Raw genomic sequence first — 23271 nt, 5'->3', positions numbered from 1 at the left:
TCTGTAAGACTTAAACATGCCTAGATATTTTTTGTGTGTTAAGAATAAATTGAAACTGATAGTGAAGTAATTCTGGTCAATGTTTTTTATATTGTTTCTTTATCCCGAATCACCTACTTTTCCCAGATAACGGACAAAATCATGTCAAATTTTCAATTTTGCACCCTATTCCAGACCTCATTGCATCAAACCTGCTAATTACTGACAAGAAAATCATTCAAAATCACCTAATTTAATCACTTGCACCTCGAATAAACAACAGCGGAACCTATCCTTACCATCAAAATTTGACACTTTGCAGTGTCCTTAAAGAACCAACTGTTTTGACCAATGGAAAGCATGATAAAAATGTATAGCTAGCCTTCAAACAGTATGTATATGGGACTCTAGGTTTTTCATGTCAAACAAAGATAAAACCATGAATGATGCATATCAATGAAAACAGGGAAGGTAGCATTGTGTAATGCAAACTTAGAATTTTAAATCTTTTTATTTATCACTGCCCAGTGAAGTGTCAAAGATAGCCAAAGTTTTTTAATACTAATTTTCTACGTGGGACACTGGCACAGAGGCTAAGAACTGGTACCTGCCACCTGAGAAGTTGGATATCAGTACTGACAGGTACTATGAAGATTGCCGTTCTTGGTGCAACAGGTCCCACTGGTTTGCAGTTTGTGTTGGAATCATTGAAAAATGAGCACGAAGTCTTTGCTTTGGTGAGAAATCCTGAAGGACTTAGCTCAGTAACGAACGATAAACTTAAGGTATGTTAACGGTACATGTGAGATTTTGAAAAGCGATATAATGAATTGGAATATATATCTAACAAAGTTTTAGGCGAGTTCAAATTCAAGCAGAGGTCGCATTTTGATATATAAATTTAGGATACACAGTAATTTTTACCTGTTCATATGGTTTTTTTTTTAGGATGTTTATTTGTAATGTGCAGTTTGTCACATCGTTATTGAACATGTGTTTGTAGTGGAAAGAGATCGTCACCTTGAACAAAAATAACACGATATATTCAGAATAATTTTAATTGCCCATTATTGTAACAACATAAAAGGTAACAGCTGGAATGGGTTTTTAATAAGCGCAGACTTTTATAGACTTGTACATTTTTATTAAAATTTATACGTTTAACATCATAAATGATCAAAATCGATAATACTGACAGCTTCCATAAATGGTCTTTTATATAATGATGTCCTATATGTTAAGTTGTAGTATTTATAACATTATAAGAACGAATTTGCCGATTTTTCCCGTATCGATCTTTGCTTCATCATAAGCTAGGAGACTGGGCCCCGCCCAAAATTAAATCCCTAGTTTTTTGGAGATTGTACACTTGCTTTTACAGAGTACTTTATAGTGTACTCCCAAGTACTGAGTAAAGTGATATAACTGATAGACATAGTCATAACAACATCATTAAGAAAAAACAACCTAATTAATCTATATCTTTATAGGCAAAAGAGATTGTTGAGCGACCATTGGTCATTGTAAATGTCCATGTCACTTAGTAAATCATTATGATTTGTCATAGTGATAAGTCAGTCTATATACGACGGGTCTGGGACCAATATTAAATATACAACGCTTTCACTTTTTGAAGAATGTACTGAAGCATCGACCATGCATATTTTATTAGGCATTAGTTTTTTTCTAGGGAAAACATTAGTTTTCAACTTTATTTTTTTCAGTAACCTACAGGAACAAGATTTTTTTAAAAGCAATATTGTTTACCAATTTTCAATTGAAATAATCTTTTTTTCCCACTTGATTTTTAAAACAACATTGTTTAAAAAACATGAAATCAATTTTTTGTTGTTAAAAAAAGCCCGCCCCCTCCCTCACAAAAGATGACCGGCCGGTTTCTTGTTGTGAAACTCGTTGATAGATTTGTGTAAAGCAAACCACAAAAATCAAATTGTCACTGTACAACCCTATATGATGAATATACATGGATAGGATGGCTAAGAAATACGAAAGGGGTGATCAAACATTGTCACATTCACGTAAAATTTAACAAAAAAATAGTGTGGCAGAAAACAAGTAGGGAAGCTAATATATATTGAGACTTTTTTATTGTAAGTAGTTATTTGGGTTGGATGTGCATTAATATGGACACACTACATTGTCTGATGTCATCATTTATGCCCTATGGCATATCAATTCAATACTTTGTCAAATATTTACTTTGAAATGATAAGATTGAAATATAGTCAGTGAATACCAACAGATGTTTCATATCTATCTACATGTATCTATATATATCTAATATAGCTTAAATAAATGTATTTATGGGATCTTTGATTTTGATTGGTTGAAAGCTAGTGTGAATTTTTGTATTTTATCATACATGTATCAGATGAATTTCGTTTATATTTCACTAACTCTGGGATCTATAAAAAAAAAGGATATCTCAATATTAATACCCTCTCTACAGCGGTATTTACTTTTCTAAAACGTATATACCTTTTCCCCTTAAAGTAGACGTTTGATCTTTAATGCGGCTGTTTTTGCTAACATCTTGAAAGCAAAAGAATAATGAAATAAAATTTCGAATGTTTAACATATAAATGTTTAAAGTATATTATCAAAATTTAAAATACTGTATAGAGGTACATGTATACAGGCTAGTTTCCCTATATTTATTCTACTCACTAGTTGTAAAATCGAAACGATAATGATGGAATTTAATATTGCTGAGTGTAAAAAAATGAAAAACTTTTAAAGATTTTTAAACAAATAAACATAAATCGACGCTTTATATTGTTAGATAAGACAGTTTTAATACATTTCATTACAAGTTTTACATTAAAAAAATGAATCGGAGGGACATCCTTTTTTTGTATCAGAAAGACAAGGCATAACTTAACTTCCATCAAAATTTTGACTAAGCTTTGAAAAGAAATACTAGTTAAGCGTTTGCGATTTGGAAATATAATTTATGTTAAAAAATACAACATAGTGTTGCGAGAACCACAAAGTACACACACCAATCTATGACAAAGTACATTTTAGAAAATATAGAAAAACTTTTTGAAATTAAATATGTGGTCATAAATTGTTCGGAAACTGGTCATACTTGCTTTTGTTTAACAAGGTGAAAGAAGTGGACATCCTAAAAGAAGATGACTTGGTGGAAACTTTTAAAAACACAGACGCCGTGGTATCTTGTCTTGGATGTCGAACAAGTTTTTTAGGATGGTCTCCAATCACATTTTATTTAGACAGCATAAAACCAATTGTCAACGCGATGAGAACTGCAAACAAAAAACGTCTTATTTGTATGTCTTCTTGGGGCACAGTTAGTAAGTATATTTATGTTATAAGATAAAAAGCATTTGTTTTGTTCTTTACAAAAGTTATGTTTTACATATTGGGTTTTTAAGTTCTTCCGTATTATGTTATTTCGAATTGTGTGCGCTTATTATACCTAACCTGTATTTTATTACCAATATTGACTCTGTTTTTAGAAGCATAAATTTTAGAAGAAATTTTCCAAATAAGGTTCCATTTGGCATCATGATGGGTCAGTCTTTAAAAAGTCCGTCAGATGTCAGGGCAATCTCAGACAACATTTGTAAATGCATAGTATGACTTTCGGGTTTTTAATGAGCTAGGTCACAAGGTAGCAGTCCCAAGAAAAATATGTCACCCTACCCGGACATAGTATTCTGAATCCTAGCCGACAAGTCTTTGCTCTTACTCCTACATGCTGTGTGCTTGTCTGAGAAGTAGCAACTACTAATTTTCTAAAAATCAAAAGTGGAGTAGCAAATTCTTCTTTTTCGTTCGACCTGGATGAGAATCAATCCCACAATATCGCGATCTCAAGACAATCACGCTACTAGAAGATCAGCTTGGCCCTTTTGTAAACATTGACTAGATTTATCGGTTAGCTTTACGATATAGTTTGTGTAAAATTGTATTTTTCGTTATTTCAATATATTTATTGTGCATTTCAAAATTCATATTTTTCCAATATAATGACAGTTTGGATGTGTATCGAACTTTTGTGAGTTAATATATGTAAGAATCGGAGTGCGATGCAACGCTGAGATGTGATGGTTTGCACTGAAGTGCGATGTTCCGTTCCCTGAAGTATGATGGTCTAAATGTCTTAAATTACACTTTCACACTAAATGAGAGATTGTCCTCTTTAATTTTGCTGCATATAAATATAATTCTCCGTTAATAGTTTATCTTTACATACTTTCTCTCACGAGTTTCACGTTTAGTACCGTAATATCATAATGCGGAAAATCTGTCTGCGGACAGAGAATACCATGCTCCATCATTCATAAAAAAAAACCCAAATCTTCTTCTGTAGATTTTGAAAATAATAGGATCCGTTACGGAAGGCTAAATTCCACTAAACATTCATATTCTCTGGTAGCATTAAAAGTTTATAAGCCCTTCATTTACTTGTTCATATGTTGAATATGCATTAAATATTTACGACTTGAATTTAAACATCTGATATCCATCAAACTATTGATCTTTTTGTTTCACAAATAGGATAGTTGTGTTTCATGTGTCATTTTGTCTTGTAACATGAACGCATTGGTTGGGATGGTAATCCGTAATGAGACCATAATAGAGCGGCTATAAAAGGATAAATTACGTGTCCCTACCAAACATTCCATATTTCTTCCGTTACATTATAAACTACCTACGTTGATAAGTTGATAAGTCCCTTATCATATTGCATTTTAAAAAAATACCACGTTTTTCAGTCATTGAAATCAGTGCTAGTTTCAATGGAAATAATATTTGCATGTAGAGTCCTGAACGATTGTAAAAACGTTGGCCTATTTTTGTCCAATATAAAAATAAGAAGATGTGGTATGATTGCCAATGAGACAACTCTCCACCATAGAATAAATGACATAGAAGTTAACAACTATAGGTCATCGTTTTGCTTTCAACAATGAGCAAAACCCATACCGCATAGTCAGCTATAAAAGGTCTCGAAATGCCAAATGAAAATAATTCAAACGAGAAATATAACGGCCTGATTTATGTACAAATCATTGAACGAAAAACAAATATGATTTACAGCAACAAACGACCACCACTGAATTACAGGCTCCTGACTTTGGACAGGCACATACAGAAAAAATCATTTTAACAAAGTAAACTACAACGTTAGTTATGACTGGAAATTCAATGACTATTCATAATGACTGTTTTAATTTAAACGGGTTATACTCTCGATGGTTTACTTAGAAAAAACTGAAAAGCTGCATCTTACAAACAAATTTACCTCTACATTGACATATGAAAAAACATTGAAATTTTAGTGATCCATCGCACTTCTGTGTTACAACCAACACACTTCGGCGTAGCTATCAGCAATATAGCATCACAATACGATCATCACAATATAGCATGGTCAAAAACGCATTTCAAAGTCAAACCATCGCACTTCATCGTGACTTTCACGGTTCGGAGTTTAAACCATCGCACTTCATCGTGACTTTCACGGTTCGGAGTTTTTACCATCGCACTTCATCGTGACTATCACGGTTCGGAGTTTAAACCATCGCACTTCATCGTGACTATCACGATTTGGAGTTTAAACCATCGCACTTCAACGTGACTATCACGGTTGGAGTACCATCGCGGAGTCCTACATATATATATATATATATATATATATATACCACTCGTCTAAACATCAGCCCAACAATGTTAGATCTGTAAATTAGCAAATTTACAGATCTAACGTTGTTGGGCTGATGTTTAGACGAGTTGTATATACAGAATGTACACAGCCATGTATCACCATCACTGCTGGTGATCCGATGGATTAATCTGCTGTAGAGTTGTCACTGGTTCAGACGTACTTATATATATATATAGGCAGAGGATACAAGGATAAAGATAAAGGAGTCAACAGAACACCTCTTGTACTCACTTACCATCCTGATTTTAAAAATGTGTCATCCATTGTTCAAAAGCATTGGAAAATTGTAGAAAATGACTCCAATTTAAAAAAAGTATTTTCCTCACCACCAGTCATGGCCTTCAGACGACCTAAAAACATCCGTGACAAATTAGTGACAGCTGTATTAACAAAGCAACCTACTCCACCTCCCGGTTGCTACAAACAATGTGGCAGAAGGAATTGCTTATGTTGTAAAGCTGCCAATACAAGCAGTTCTTTCATCAGCTCCTTTACAAAACAAAGTTATACCATTTACTCAAATTCCAACTGTAAAACGGAGAACTCAATTTATGTACTAACATGTAACACTTGTGGCATTCAGTATGAGGGAGAAACAATGGATAAATTTAATATCCAACAGCTCCACACTAAAGAACCTGATGGTCTTAATGAAAAAGACGAAAAAAGATACAGGAAAGATAAAGAATAATTTAGTACACAGCATCGTCCTTTTTATCCTTTGATATTGGCCAATGGACGTTGCAAACTTCAACCACCAATTTTGTAAATAATCTTGAACTTCATCCAAATTTTGAATTCTTTACAAGACAGCTAAATTTATGTACAGTGAGCTGCAAAAGTTTCTTATCTACATCCGATTTCACCTGGATAGATGCACGCTTGATGAAGCTAGTTTGTCTAGCGAAATATTGCGTTTATTTTTTATCGCGTTGTAAATATTTTAAACATTCTAATATTCACATACTCAATAGTGTGTTAAAATTACATTGTTAGGCAATTTATAATTTCATTTGTGTAATTGAATTAATCTTTGTACTGATTAATCCACACTCAAATAGATTCGTATGTTATGTGTTGCTATTTATAGGCACTTATATATAAAGGCAGACACATACATATATTAATTTACAGTGGTTGTACGCTTCTAAAAATAGATTAGCATCCTGTAATTATACTGAAGAGATGAGTAGATGATCATTTCTCTACACTAAAAGAATACTTCGTGTATTGTATCAGATATCCTTGTTTAATTCCTACGAGAAGGTAATCCTTTACAGGACTGAAATGTTTACTGCAGATCTGCAGCAGACTTGCTGCAGGTTTGCTGCAAACAAAAAGCTTGCAGGAACCCTTTGAATAATAACCTCCTGCAAACATTGCAACTTTTTGCTGCAAGCTTGCAGAAACAATTATGTTTGCAGTAAGATTGCAGGAAAACAAGTAAAACTGTGAACTACTGCTCACTAATGATACCCCCGCCGAAATATTTCGGTAAACAGGAAGTTGTTGAGTGATGAATCTGAAAACGCATTACACGGTATAGCTGACTTATATAAACCCTGAAACCAAATTTCAGAAATCCTTATCAAGTAGTTCCTGAGAAAAATGTGACGAAAATTTTCAACTTGGCTATCATGTGTAAAATAATACAAGTGTTCGGTAAACAGGAAGTTGTTGAGTGATGAATCTGAAAACGCATCACACGGTGTAACTTACTTATATAAACCATGAAACCAAATTTCAGAAATCCTTGTCAAGTTGTTCCTGAGAAAAATGTTACGAAAATTTTCAACTTGGCTATCATGTGTAAAATAATACAAGTGAAAATAAAACAAGGGTTCGGTAAACAGGAAGTTGTTGAGTGATGAATCTGAAAACACATCACACGGTGTAACTTACTCATATAAACCCTGAAACCAAATTTCAGAAATTCTTGTAAAGTAGTTCCTGAAAAAATGCGACGAAAATATTCAGTGGACGGACGGACTGACTGACGGATGGACTGACGGATGGACTGAAGGAAGGACAGACAGAGGTAAAACAGTATACCCCCACTTTTTTAAAGCGGGGTATAACTAGAATATAAGGGATGGTCGCAGCTAGATTGCAGAAATCTTTGACAATTCTATATGTTTGCAAGAGCATTGCAAGAATTACATAAAATGACTGAGCATGACTATTGGTAACTTCCTGGAAGATAAAGATTTGAAATTTGAAAATGTTGATGGTGTTTGAGTCATGTTATATATTAGTGCTCAGGGAGGCATTTTAGATTGGAAATTAAAAGTTTAATTTTCAAAGACATTATTGTAAGTACAAATTCTTCATAGAAGTGTAAACTTATAAAATTCGTCCCCTCCACAAATACAAATGCATGAAGGTTTGAAAAACATTTTCAAACATGTAACCAATATACAATACTCTCTATTAATATGTTTTGAGATTGTAACTTATCAAATATTTTGTTGTAATAACGCAAGTTGAATTTTGTGACAATATTGATTTTTAAACTAGCTGTATATACATGATATATGCACAAAATAAATTTCAAATCAACCTTTTTTTTGGTATTTTAGATATGCATGCATGCAATTCATTTGAGCACGTACACTTAAACAACAAAAAAACTTTTTAAAAGGTATTAACTTATGCTATGATAATTTTGCAAATGATAAAGTATTTAAATCAGGTATGCATGTAACCTAACTTTTTCAGAATTTTCTGTGTAATATAGATAATGTGATGTGTACACAACATGACATTGGTTAATTGTATAATGTATGTAGTTCCTGCAGGTTTACAGCAAACACGCAGGAGAAAGATTAATTTGAATATAAATGTTTGCCGCAAACACGCAGCAGGTCTGCAGCAAACACGCAAGAGAAAGATTAATTTGCATAAAAATGTTTGCAGCAGGTCTGCAGCAAACACTCATTTGCATATTAATGTTTGCAGCAGGTCTGCAGCAAACACTCGTTTGCATGGTAAATTGTTTGCAGCAGACCTGCAGCGCATTTGCAGCAAACATGCTGCAAATACAGACTTTGTGTTCGCTGCAAGTCTGCAGCAAGTTCGCTGCAGACTTGCAGCAAATATTTGCAGGAGGCTGATATTTTCAGTAATGGAACACCACTCGAAACGGAAGCTGATTTTTATAAGCTATAGTTAGAGGAGAGGATAAGGTGTCTGCGCAATGCTAGGCGGTGTTGTCGTAGAAGTAAGAAATAAAAAATACAGGATCCAGCCCCGCTCGCGGAGGAAGTAAAGAAACAGATCTACTCTAACATCTTTAGGTTGATTTTCTAATCACTTTATATATATATATATATATTATATTTGCCTTCGGGTTTATATGATCCGTTCATCCTATTTTGACTCCTCAAAATTCAAGAGTCTATCCTAAATTGAGGTAAATTGTATGGCTTTCCAAATACCGATTCGATTCCTGACATCACTGAAGAGACATTAATTGTCGAAATCCGGATATGGTGTACAAAAACCTTTGCACCTTTTGTTTGCGGTATATCATCTTTTCCGCAAGTTTATTGTTTTCTGTTTAGTATTAAATTTATAATTAAGATCCATTTATTACATCGGTGATCCGTTTATTTGGCAATCGCCAATGGCAGTCAGCAGGGTTTAATATGGAACGCCACAACTGTCTTATGTGGAACTCTGATATTACTTTATGTTGTTTTATTGTTACTTGATGATATTTTGTCTTTACTTAATATGGTTTTGACATTACGTAATGATGTTTTGATATAACTCAATATGGAATAGTCATTACTTAATGATATTTCGATATTACACGATATGGTTTCGTATTGACTTGATATAGTTTTGTCATTACTCAATATGGTTTTGTCATTACTCGATGTGGTTTCACCATTATTTAATGTGGTTGTGTCATTAGTCAATGTGGTTTTAACATTACTTGATGTGAATGTGGTTTTAACATTACTTGATGTGAATGTGACTTAACGTTATGTAGTTGTTTCATTACATGATGTGGTTTTGTTATTTCGTAATGATGATTTGCCTATTCTTTATATGGTTTTAACATTACGCAATGATGTTTCAAAATTTGACGATTTTACACTACATGATGTGTTTGTTTCATTATCTGATGTGGTCCTGTCATTCTTTGATGTGGTTATCCCATTACTTGATGAGGTAAAACCACGTGACCAATTCGGAAAAAAATATGTTCTATTTTTAAACAGATTTCAATATATCGTTTGTTTAATGTGCTTTGGATGGGTATCGCTATCCATTGAGTTAAAGTTCAAATTAAAGTTCGAGTGGTTGTTCAGAGTTATTTGGTATGAAAAAGAGGAACGGCAGACAATAATAAGAAAAAAGTATTAAAAGGTTTACAGTATTTCTGACATAATTGGGATATCCCTAAACCACTTGATCCTGTTGTTTTTATCCTAAGTTCTCAAACGGAAGCAGTATTTTTGTAATAAATTTGTAAAATATTCCACGGAACCCTGTGTCTCGCCTGATATTGCTGCTGTAAGTGTAAAAGCGTCATGTTGATCGGCTGTACATTTATCTATAGATTTATCGGTAAAAAAAAAAAAAAATTAAAAAAAAAATGTTTTTCTGTGGATGCTTTTTCTTGAAATTGAGGAATAACTCCTATACAAGTTTTAAAACACTTCATGGAGGTTTACAAATTTATCATGTCAAACAGTTTAATTCGGTTTAATTTAACAAAACAAAACTGTATGGTTTTCAACAATGAGCAAAACCCATACCCTATAGTAAGCTATAAAAGGTCCCGAAATGAAAAATGTAAAAACCTAGAAACCTAACGATCTATAGATAGATAGATAGATACTTTATTCTCTAAAAACTAAATACAAGTTTACAGAGAAACATACAATATAAATACAGATACAATAGTCGAGGTAAACAAATCCAGTATGATATTCTAAAAGTAATATACATGGCATACATGTTTAGTAACATGTATAATGAAAGGTTAAACTCAATAGAAATAAAAAATAATGGAGATGGAGACGCCGACGCCACAATCGACGACGAAATATAGGTTTGTTGTGTCTCACTGCCGCTACATTGATGTCGCAGGCTCGACACAAATCAAAAGACTTGAACTTTATTGTTAACAAATGAAACACTTCAAATCAACTCACACTAAAGTTACAGGGAAACGGGGGGATGGGGGCTCGGACTAAGCGACAAAGATTCAATACTATAAAATAAGAATTCTCCGATTTTTTTTTTAGCGTAAATGATCATTTGAACTTATACGAATATCAATCTTTTATTTGTAATCAATTGAATTCCCTGATCTACCTCGCACTAATTGAAAAATAAACTTTTTGGAATATCTGTTTCATATGTGACGACGGACATGTTCCAGTGGTCGTAACCATAAAACCGTCATCTTTTCCTTGAATGTAAACTACCAAATAAAACCAAATCACTGGGTTTGTACTTTCTCGAAAAACACGACGGGTGCCTTTCTGGAGCATCCGAGATCACCCCGATGGATTTATATTACCCAGTCATACCGATCTATTGAAACAGCCAAATGAAACTGTTCTGTATGCCACCGCAACTGAAAGTTGGGGGGGGGGGGGGGATATTGTTTTTACCCTGTCCGTCCGTCCGTCTCTCCGTCCCATTATGGGTATATAGTTATTCCGCATAACTCCTCCTACAGTTTGAATCCTAGGAAGTTTTCTCTTTACTGTCTGTTTGTACATATATTGAAGGTGTACATGTGGTCAGGGTTTTTATTTTTATTATCTTTTGCTTTTTTGGGAGATAATTGAACTTTTTTTGGTCATTTTTAGGGTATAAGCGGTTAAATGAGTTGAGTGTGGGGCATCACTTTGTCTAGTTTACATTTTTTTCTTGTGTTGTGCTGTTACACAACTGTAACAGTCCGATGTAAGGTTAGGATTTAGCGCTCACATACATGTTAAACTCCGCCACGTGCAATTTCTTTATGTACCTGCCCCAAGTCAGGAGCATGAAGTTCAATTGTTGTCGTTGTATAAATGTGTGTCATTTTTTTTTGTAGATTGTTTATTTATAAATAAGACCGTTTGTTTTTTCGTTTGAATTTGTTCACATGTTGCATGGTGGCCTTTTGTAGCTGACTATACGGTGTGTTGAAGGCTGTACGGTTGCCTACATATGATTTCTTACATCCACTGCATTTAAACTCTGATGGATAGTTGTCTCATTGTCAATCACACCACATCTAACTTTATTTCAACTTCTATGTTGCGTTTTGTATACTGTAACAGAGTTTATCTTTCGTACGCATACCCCGGAGCCCTCTTTTCGGAAGCCCGAGCAAAAGTCCTTGTTCCGCGATAGAAAATTTAATTACGAACTCATATAAGATAGCTCTAATTTCAACTCAAAATCTTAATTAATCTAAATGAGACTTAAATTCGAATCTTACTCAAACTCTACCTCAAAAAGTGACTCAAATTTAATGTTGTAACTAGAACTCTACCTCAGTTAAATGTGACTCAAACTCGAAGTCCAACTCGAGACTCAATGCTAACTAAAACTTTAATTCTAATAATGACTTGAATTCGAAATCGAAGACTAACTCAAAGTTTAACTCAAACAGTAACCCGAACTTTAATTTGAACTCTAATTTGATGGATGGCCACACTCATCCAAGGCACATACAACATGGAAATCTATCTAAAAATAGAACAGGTTTTTCCGAATTGGTCACGTGATTTTACCTCATCAAGTAATGGGATAACCACATCAAAGAATAACAGGACCACATCAAATAATGAAACAAACACATCATGTAGTGTAAAATCGTCAAATTTTGAAACATCATTACGTAATGTTAAAACCATATAAAGAATAGGCAAATCATCATTACAAAATAACAAAACCACATCATGTAATGAAACAACTACATAACGTTAAGTCACATTCACATCAAGTAATGTTAAAACCACATTGACTAATGACACAACCACATTAAATAATGGTGAAACCACATCGAGTAATGACAAAACAATATTGAGTAATGACAAAACTATATCAAGTCAATACGAAACCATATCGTGTAATATCGAAATATCATTAAGTAATGACTATTCGATATTGAGTTATATCAAAACATCATTACGTAATGTCAAAACCATATTAAGTAAAGACAAAATATCATCAAGTAATAATAAAACAACATAAAGTAATATCAGAGTTCCACATAAGACAGCTGTGGCGTTCCATAGTTTAAGAACATTTGTTGTTCGACCTGTTAGTCAAATGCGTTTTGTTAAAATATACTTTTTCACTTTTTTGGTCATTTGGAAAATGTTGTTTGTGCTGTATTTAGACCCTTCTAACAAGAAATTTGTTTTGCATGCACACGTATAAAAATTGCGGTTTTTTATCCAACGCAATTATAGGTTTGAACGTTGTTTTCAATTTAGACTTGTTTATATATATATATATATATATATATTCATAATTACTCTAAATATCAGCACAACAATGTTAAATCTGCAATTTTGCGGAAGCAAATTTTTGTTCTTAGATAAGCCAATCGCCAATGGCAGTCAGCAGGGTTTTAAGAACATCTGTTGTTCGACCTGTTAGTCAAATGCGTTTTGTTAAAATATACTTTTTTCGCTTTTTTGGTCTTTTGGAAAATGTTGTTTGTGCTGTATTTAGACCCCTCTATCCAGAAATTTGTCTTGCATGCACATGCACGTATAAAAATTGCGGTTTTTATCCAACGCAATCATAGGTCTGAACGTTGTTTTCAATTTAGACTTGTATATATATATATATTTTCAATTTAGACTTATTTATATATATATATATATATATATATATATATATATATATATATGTGTGTATATGGGTATGTAGGAGGCATTATGTTTTCTGGTCTTTGCGTCCGTCCCAAATATTGTTAACATTTTTGATTAAAGTTTAAACATAAGGATGTGATAATTGGTTGACAATGAGAAAAGTATCCATTAAGACCAAAGGACAAAGATGTGAACTAGTGCATGTCATCCTACGGCCTTCAACAATGAGCAAAACTCAAACCATATACTAGTAGTAATCTTATAAACAATTTAAGGAAAAACTAACGGCCTAATAAGACAGACAACAACTATCGACAACCAATGGATTACAGGTTCTTAGCTTGGGACAGATATTGGGTTTTAACATGTTTGTAAAAATCAGTTGGATATGGCTCGACTGATCAGATCGGTATTAAGCACAAAAAAACAAAAACAAAAAACATTTACAGTAACAAAAAACTGAAGACACAAAGTACTGATCTTAAGAGTAATTTATCATGAAGTTGTTGGATAATCAAATTTAAACTTAATACATGTTCATTATGATGTCACTTTAAAATCATATTCTAAATTACGATTTTGATCCCTATCTCATTGTTCAATGAACATAGAAAAGAGATCGCGCAACCGGGGAATTTTGTCCCATGAACATATATTCTTGTTTTTGAGTTTCATATATTATTTCAAATTTTCAAGGTACACCAGAAGAACCAAGAATAATTAAATACTTTTTGAGACCTATTTTTCTGTCGAGTACATTTAAAAGTATGTCAGACATGGAAGATTACTTGAAAGATTCTTGTTCGGATATAGACTACACAGTCGTGCGACCACCTGGGCTTACTAACGATCCAAGTTCAGGTAATAACAAATACGAAGATAATATGGAAACTTTAAATGTCATGAGTAATTTCTATTGTTCAAACATTCGTATATATATATATATTTACGTAATAGTTATCCCATGAGGACGCGGTGTGTCAGTGTAAGATAACCCCGACGGCCGGAGGCCGTAGGATGATCTTACACTGACACACCAAGTCCGAGTGGGATAACTATTTTACATGCCAGCTCTTCTAGACTATATGAAAAAAAAACATTTACGATTCATAAAATCTAGTTCAGAATGCCATACAATAATTATAATATACTTTATATATTACTATATAGTATATACCCTTTATGAGCCCCGGATACAACGCTTAAATATGTTAAATTAACAGAGAGTTTGTATCCAGTCGTCTTGGCGTAGGAGTGTGAATCGTGGCATCATATGCTAACGGTCTTGAGTTCGGTTCCCTACATAGACACTGGAAATTTAGTGGATTTTTTTCTACATAATTTTGAAAGTAAATCTTATTCCGCTTAAATATTTCTAAGTTTTATTGTGTGTTCGACATTCCCGCCAAAATGTTACAGAACAAAAGAAAGTATGCAGAACAAAGAAACTCAAGGTAGGATGATCTGGTAGGGGTGATCCGACACAGAACAAAGGAGTTAGGATGTAATTATAAAATAGCAAAATAGCAACTGGTATCACAGTTAATGTGGTAAACGGAACATTTTGGAAATCTCGCTTAACCATTTCGTTGAATTTAAATAATTTCAAATGCAATATCATTTGAACTGTGATAAACTGCAAAACAACAAAGTCATTATCCATGTACTTTATAAATGCATTTATTATAAAAGTTTGTGGGATAGTTTTTTTCATTATATATTTTTGTAAAACATTGTAAAATGACGTATTGATTTCCACTGACAATAAGATTAGCAAGTTTCGGGTAATACATCAGATGACTACATTTGTTAACCATGAAAGTTGCAAATCAAACTTTTAATTTGTTGAATATTTTTTTATTAAATAAAACTAATCTGAAATATTTATGGACACCAACTAGTGTGCTGCTTTGTCAGATTATACACTTCTCACGTTTTACAGAAAAAGAAATAAAAGCAGAGGAGGGACAATGCATTCCAGACATTGTCGGAAGAATACCACGGCGTGACGTTGCAAAGTTTATGTTAGAATGTGCTATCAGCCATGACTGGAACCAGAAATGTGTTGCTATAGGACTTGAAACGTAAAGAAGACCAAAACCAAATTCTCTTCTTTTCTTTATTTATGTTTCATTGTTGTAAAGAATGATATGATAATATATATAATAAATCTTTCTCTATGTTTATTTTGATAAAACCAAGAAGAAATGGTAAAAAATGTTTGTCTCTATGCACAAACCTATATTGCCATTTAAGCGAAATGTCATATAAATAATCTTAAAGCATAATATTTAAATCAAATTAATATAACACAAGTTTTAAAAAGAACCTAAATAACAATACCGAAAGAGGAATCCTAAAAGTAAAACACATTACCAATTTTCAATTATGGTCCTAAGAGTGGACTTCTGCACAAAAAAATCCCACCAGAAAACTGATTAGCTAATTAATAACAAATACAGTTTACGGAAAACAAATATGGCAGACATGAATCAACGACAAGCACTGAATTACAGGCTCCTGACTTGGGTCAGACACATTAAGAATGTGGCGAGGTTTAACATGTTTGTGAGCGATAACACTCTCTCTAACACGGACAATAATGTAACAGCACAACACAAGAACAAGTTTTAAAAATCAGTTGCAATTAGATTGGTACGAGGCACAAATAAACAAATAACATAAAAACAATAACACGAAGCACCGATATAAGAGCAATCGCAGTCACTGGAATTTAGTTTAAAGAGCCAATTACAACTAATAATTAAATCTTGTTCTCCCAGACTAAAGTATCAATTCGTGAGTACGAATTTAAATGTTCATTTAACTACAAATTTTCTATAGGCTTGTATGTAGGGTATGTAAAATTACGAAATCAAATATCCGCAAAAATACAATTTTTCCTTAAGGCACGAACATGAATACATACGAAAATAAATGAATACACAGTTTTTAGCTATGTTTTAATTTAAAAAACAAAATCAATATTATTACCAATAAAACACTGTTTAAAGGGGCATTAGCTGTCAAATTCACCGATTTGACACAATTTTCTAAACTAAAACGTATATCCAAATTAGAAAAAGGTCTAAAATAAACAATTAACAATACATGGACTCAATAATATGTATCAACATTTCGTGTGCATTTTTATCTATAGACGTCATCTAATTAACCATCGAGATGACACCCGAAGACTGCTGACGGTAATATAACCCGATATGAACATAAATATCAAATACAAAAAGATAACAACCACGTGCAATTTGGTTTTTCTAGATCTGTTTGATTTCATATTGTAAGTTAAAAAAGATGATTATCATCGTGATTACCTGTACAATAATGATTTTTTTGTGGATTGAATTAGTCAACCAAAATGGATCATCCTTGTTTCACTTTCAATGTTGACATTCATTACCTTTTTATAGCTGAATACATGCGTAACCTATCTCCAGCTAAGGGGTTAAATTGAAGGTCACATGAATACGAATTCAATGAGGTGTGAATAATTCATCAGCGATTTTTCTTATCTTAGTTTGACAAAATTGAACTAAATTGGCTGCTAAAAGCGAATTATTATTTCACTATATGACTTTCATTAATGATTGAACCAAAAAAAAATAATCATATTTTATTTTTTTGATTCAGCCATGCTGGATCTATGCGATCACTCTGTTTTTGGAGATGGTGAAGATTACTAAGTTGAAGACATGATATTAAACTAATTATGTGTTTTTATGACTTGCAGAAACTTTCTACACCATTTTAATCATCAACTGCCAACTTTTGACATGTTATTTGTCCTTAAATCAAGAAAAGATTGGTCGAACAACCCTTTTATTTTAGATATACACTTGCATATAGTTCCTTTGTAAATAAAATTTTATAATGATTTACTATTTATGAATTATTTTGAAAGAGTATTTGTACATCAATTGAATCAGATGATAAGAAAATTGAAAGTATTATATTAATATCTTATCTAATGTGTAAGTTGTTGTTCAATGAAATGTAGGTCAACATCTGTATTAATATATTTAAGTTGATTCCAACACTTTTTTGAAATGGTATTACTCCAATTCTTTCCATTGGCAAGTAAGAGTCAGTATGATTATCAACTGTCATGATTTTCAAATAATTACAATCAAAGGTAATTGGAAATGACCCCAGGCTTAATTCACCACAGTTAATATCTCATGACCTGTTACATAATTAAATAGACACAATTTATTACACACCTAACTGAATACACACATTCTCAATAGTAAACCTAAATATGTATTTATTTATTTTAATCTACACTAAAATATTCTGTTAGTTTTGCTAGCTAGCTGAATGATTAATTAGATGTGTTTTTTTTCAAAGAAAAGACAAAAAATTAAAAAAAGTATGTATCAAAAATGCAAGCAAATTTTATTTCACTTGTAAAATCAGAGTGTCATCATCATCTGACATAAGTCAATAATCAAGTTCAAATTAATTAGTTGCAATTATCAGAAATTTGGTTGAAATAATATACAAAATTGCATTACTCTTACCTGAGCATTTTCTGCAATAAAACTTAGTTGTTTGTTCTACATTTATATCCCATTATATTGCTATTTAACAGTTATTGGAAATATCTCATCATTAGGCACTTGTACATTTAATTTACAGGAAATGTATTTTTGTCTTAATGAAGAATGAACACCAATTTAGATAAAAAAATAGTTATTATTTGTTTTAATTTTTGTTGTTGAGAAAGTGCATTTCTAAGGCCTCTTTCTGGAAATTATAAAGCCAGTTATTATAAATGGCATATAAAAAAATATATTACTTATTTGACGATATCCCTTTCCATTCTTGTCAAAAAAAATCTGACAGAGTCTAAAATTGAAATATCAATATATATAACAATATTTGCTTTAATATTTTTATTTCCTTTGGAAAATAACATAGAAATTTTACAGTAAGATTGAAAATGAAAAGAGAAGAAAATATTGAAAAAAGTATGGTCAGAAAGAATATCAGACTAGCTATAAATATGGCTGGATCACAACATCGACGATGCTTTGATTTATATCTCGTAACTAATGCCCCTTTAAATACTTTACTACGGTGTTAAATTGATAACCTTTGAAAATAAGATTATACAAAGGATCAATGAGTTGGCATGGATCGTATCTAGATTTACGTACTCTACAAACAACATCACCGTAAGAATTACGAATTTTAGTAAGAATTCTTCAGGTAGAGCCGAACTTCCTTACCAAATTTTTGTATCTATGAAAGAATTTAGTAAACGTTTTATGGACTTAATCATTTGCCAGTTATATAGAAATTACGTTCATTGTTAAGATAAATAATAAGGAATGAAAAAAACGTCTTTTTTGTCGTAAATTCTTGTATATAGTTTCCCGTGTGAAAATTCAATACAATGTATCAAAATCTAGAAAAGGACAATTATTGCTGTCTATAATAGATTAATTTGAAGAAAATTCCCTTGGGTAAATTTCCGAAGCAAAATTAGAAAATTCTTGATTATTGAATGCAAAACATATCATCAAGGTAACGGTAATTGTTTTTGCTCGTTTTAACATGGGTAGGCATTTTAAAGAAGTTGATTCTAGAAAAAGAAACCACCGTAAATGAATAGGCTGACGTCAGAGCAGTGGTTTAAATTCATTGGATTAGAATGGGTAAGAAAAGGAGTTGATTAAAAATTTTCGGAAACAAAAGGCCTATGTCAACAAATAGAGAAATGTAATTCTTTTTTTCAGTTCGACTTTGTAATTATGACCATATCTTATCTGAGGAGACTAACGTGACTAAGAACTAAAACATACCTTAAACACATCAGAAGACATGTCCTAGTCCTAAGACAGCTTTGATGACATGACCCCAGGAATGAAGATATATAATCTTTTATTAGATATATAATCTCTTAACAGTAAGAAGCAATTAAAAATCTGGATTCTTTCTTAAAATATTCATCCGATTTCCTATTTCTTATATATTGAGTGAAGTTTTTTTCCCTTCTTTTTCTGTTTCAATTTTGTGTGCTTTGCAAAGATTTTGAGATCATGAACCATACAAAATTATAATTTTATTTAAATATTTATTTCAACACTGTGGTTACGCTTTCATCGGGGGTAAAGTGGGTACGTTTTTACTGACCATATCGATATATCAAACAAAGGCTTGTTATTGATATTTAATCAGTTCGGCGAAACTATTGAGGAAGTAGGTCTTAATTTTGGAAAATAAAATAAGGTAAGGCTCACTGCTTATTTAAAAGAAAGACCCGTTCAAAATTCAAATGTGAAAAATCTGAAATTTAAAGCAGCAAAACAAAAATAACATATATATAAAATCAACTTGTAGTAGTAAATAAAATGAATTGGAGTAGGAATGCAGTTTGGGAATTTTTTCATTGAGTGATATTGTTTAGATTTTCATATAAAAACAACACAAGGATTCCACTAAAATGCAATTTTATACAGCATATATGTGTAAAATGTCGTTAAAGACATTAAGACGTCGCTCTTATTAAAAGCGCCGATTTTGTTCAATACCTGTCAATATGAAAAAGATACTAGGTCATGATTGACAAAATACGTTAACCCGGTTGCCGCGGAGCATTTTTAAAACATTTTTTGTGGGTCATACGAATATTTTGTTTAATATTTCATTATAAAACATGAAATGAATAATTTTCTACGTATATTACAGCATATCATGAAACTGTGCAGTACATGTGTTGCTGACAGAAAAACGAAAATTATATTTATTAACAAAAAATAAGTAAACAAATGTGCCAACATTATTATTATATGAAAATTTTCCTTATTTTTTGAATGATTCATTTTCTCATATTGTTTTATCAATCCGGGGAAAGTATTTTTAATATGTATCTCAAAATCACAGTTACCTTTAGGAAAAATACCACATAAATTGATATCACAGCTTCAAATGTAGATGTACTTTGTTGTAACAAAAGTATGCTGTATATCTAAACATATAACCAACTTATACATTCTTCAAGATGGCTTTAATATGCAATTTGAAAGTTTTTGGTAAATAGAGGATAAAACCTAAAGAAAAACACGTTCTTAACCAAAACGAACATTCTTTCAGAGGTAATGCTGTAAGTTACCTTTCAGATACAATTTGATTGATTTGTGTTACATAAATGTTTGAAAAACGTTTTGAAATTATTTGAAATATTACTGTTTGATTTCCTTGATACGTATAGTTTAAGCCTTTGTATAAAGTTTGAGGCCTTCGATAACCTACAGCTATGTAGATTTTTACCTCCTAATTTTGTGACTGGTTAATTGTCTCAACATCAATCATTCCATTCAGCCGTATTTTTTTTTATCAATGATACAATATTTGTTTTTTTACTATTGTTGTAAATTAGAAGCAACAGTAGATTGCCGATGTCCAAATCTCGTAAATATATTTGGAATAAAAAACAAAATTAAAGTAAACCTGAGGGAATTGCTTGAACTCCTAACTTAGCGAGACCGACTGTGTCGACATGATAACCGTATCCGGCTATACATTGATCACCCCATAAGAGAATCCAAACTCAGTCAAAATGTTTTAATAGGGAATAGAACACATACGGTAAATTTATAAATTAGACGTTTATTCTGGTATCTAGAGATCTGTCCGCGAAAAGATGTTTTCATGTGAGTTGAGACACAGACATGTCGTTGTGGTCAACCAGTTCATATTAATGTCCATAGCAGTCTTTCTTCTCAAAACCCTGCTGGATATTTTTGTGTGTGTCAGTAAGACATTCCTGTTTATGTAGTCTGTATAATTTGAAAACTCATCAGAGACCAGGCTGAAAATAAACAAAACATTGATACCGATAACATTCTTTATGGACCTGTTCACAGCCCGACGTCTGCAGTATAGAAACTGTCGTTTTTTACTAAATTTCAATCCTGGTATCTATGATGAGTTTATTTGTTACCATCTGCCATGATTGTTTTTCATTATATTTGAAACCTGAAAACAAAGAGATATGTAACGCGTGTAGTAAGGTATACTCAATACAACTTCATGGCTAGTTACAGCGCTGGGTTCTTGGTTTTGATGCAACCGTCACACGATAGACGGCCTCGGTGAGGTCTGTCGGAGATCCGCTAAGTATTACAACTTAATTTTTACAGCTTTAAGAAATACATCAATTTCTAACACTGCAAGTTTTAAAGAAAGATGTAAATACAGCTATTTTAAATTCGAATACTTAGTTTTGTAATTATATTTCAACCGTTAATTGGAGTGTGGTGCGTTTTAAGGATTACCACATACTATAGGTCATGTTTTTCTTTTCTTTTAATTTGGTTGTTTCATTTGAAAAAAGTTGGAATTGTAAATGTATCAGATAATTTATGTTATAATGATAATCTAATTGTATGGATTGTATTTGCCAAAAAAAGGCTCATGATTGGCTATGATGATCGAGTATTCTAATTATTTGTTTACAATACTTCATTTAATGTGACTGTATCACAAGATATCTCGCGACCCTATACAATGAATATAAAATTTGAATGATATTGCTGTCAAAGTAATGACAGATTGTTTTAAAATACAATGACATGGAACTTCAAATTGTTATGGAGGCTTATTTCTGTCGTCGTGAAGTCGAATTGTCGAGATAATTAAAGAGGTTTGTTTAGATAATTATCGCGGCAAGTCGACTTAATTATCTCGACAACGACAACGGCAGAAATAAGCCTCATCAAATTGCTATACTTATAATGCATCGTGTAACGATTCCCATCTACTAACGCATTAATAAAGGAAACGACAGAAACTGCATGGAAATGTAAATTTTATTTTGATAGGTGAATGTGGTCAGTTTGGCCAGAGCGCTTGGTTCTACGCAAGTAGTGTTACAGCTGCACGAGTTTTAGATTCTGATGTCAGAGGAATGTCGGAGATTGATCTACTGACTTTTAAGAAACAAGATTTAAAATCCCATGTAGGAAGTGAACAAGCCAGCTTTGTGTGTTGTACCATATAGCAGAAACCTTTGTTACAGTATATAATGTTATGTATAAATATACATGATTACCAGGAGCGGATCCAGGATTTTTGAAAGGGGCGTAATTCCCGATAATTGAATTTTTTTTATATATATCGTGAAAACTTTATATTTGTTTATACTTTTTGCGACCAAAAGATGAGGGGGAGGGGGATGGGGTGGGGGCTGGGTCCGCCACTAAGTAATAAAGAGTATTAGCATTGGGTCATCTACTTAAATCGGTATCATAAAATTGAGAATAGAAAGAGGGAATGTGGCAAAGAGACCACAACCCAACCAAGAGAAAACAGCTGAAGGCCACCAGCGAGAAAATCCCGCACCCGCAGACAAGCTTCAGCTGGCCCCTAGATAAAAATGTGTACTAGTTCAGAGAAAATGGACGTCACACACAACTCCGAAACATATTGATGAACAAAAATTAAAAGAAAACATACAAGAATAACAAAGGCCAGAGGTTCCTGACTTGGGACAGGCGCAAAAATGCGGTGGGGATAAACATGTTTTGAAAGATCTCAACCCTTCCCCTATACCTCTAGCCAATGTAGAATAAACAAACACAGCAATACGCACAGTAAAACTCGGTTTAAAGGAAGTCCGAATCCGATGTAAGAATAGGTAACAGAAGAAACTAAGCAAAATGACAATGATAACATAAATTTACAAAGGACTACTTGCAGTCACGAACA

The 23271-nt window shown here is 32.5% G+C and overlaps 1 protein-coding gene and 1 long non-coding RNA gene across 2 annotated transcripts in view; one reads left to right on the top strand and one right to left on the bottom strand.

Moving 5' to 3' along the window:
* The window catches only part of LOC127737774 (uncharacterized), a 55091-nt gene that overhangs the window by 27464 nt on the left and 4356 nt on the right, over positions 1 to 23271 (bottom strand). The gene's annotated exons all lie outside the window — the stretch shown is intronic.
* LOC127737771 (flavin reductase (NADPH)-like) lies at positions 539 to 15721 on the top strand. The gene is made up of 4 exons (XM_052248681.1): positions 539 to 764; positions 3110 to 3317; positions 14236 to 14400; positions 15482 to 15721. The coding sequence occupies exons 1-4, from the start codon at positions 627 to 629 to the stop codon at positions 15625 to 15627; spliced, it is 657 nt and encodes a 218-aa protein (XP_052104641.1). The 5' UTR covers positions 539 to 626; the 3' UTR covers positions 15628 to 15721.

This window comes from Mytilus californianus, unplaced genomic scaffold (genome assembly GCF_021869535.1).
Source record: "Mytilus californianus isolate M0D057914Y unplaced genomic scaffold, xbMytCali1.0.p SCAF_4, whole genome shotgun sequence".
Taxonomy (NCBI): Eukaryota; Metazoa; Mollusca; class Bivalvia; order Mytilida; family Mytilidae; genus Mytilus; species Mytilus californianus.
The sequence above is the reverse complement of the archived record's forward strand: the minus strand, read 5'-3'. Positions and strand labels throughout refer to the sequence as shown.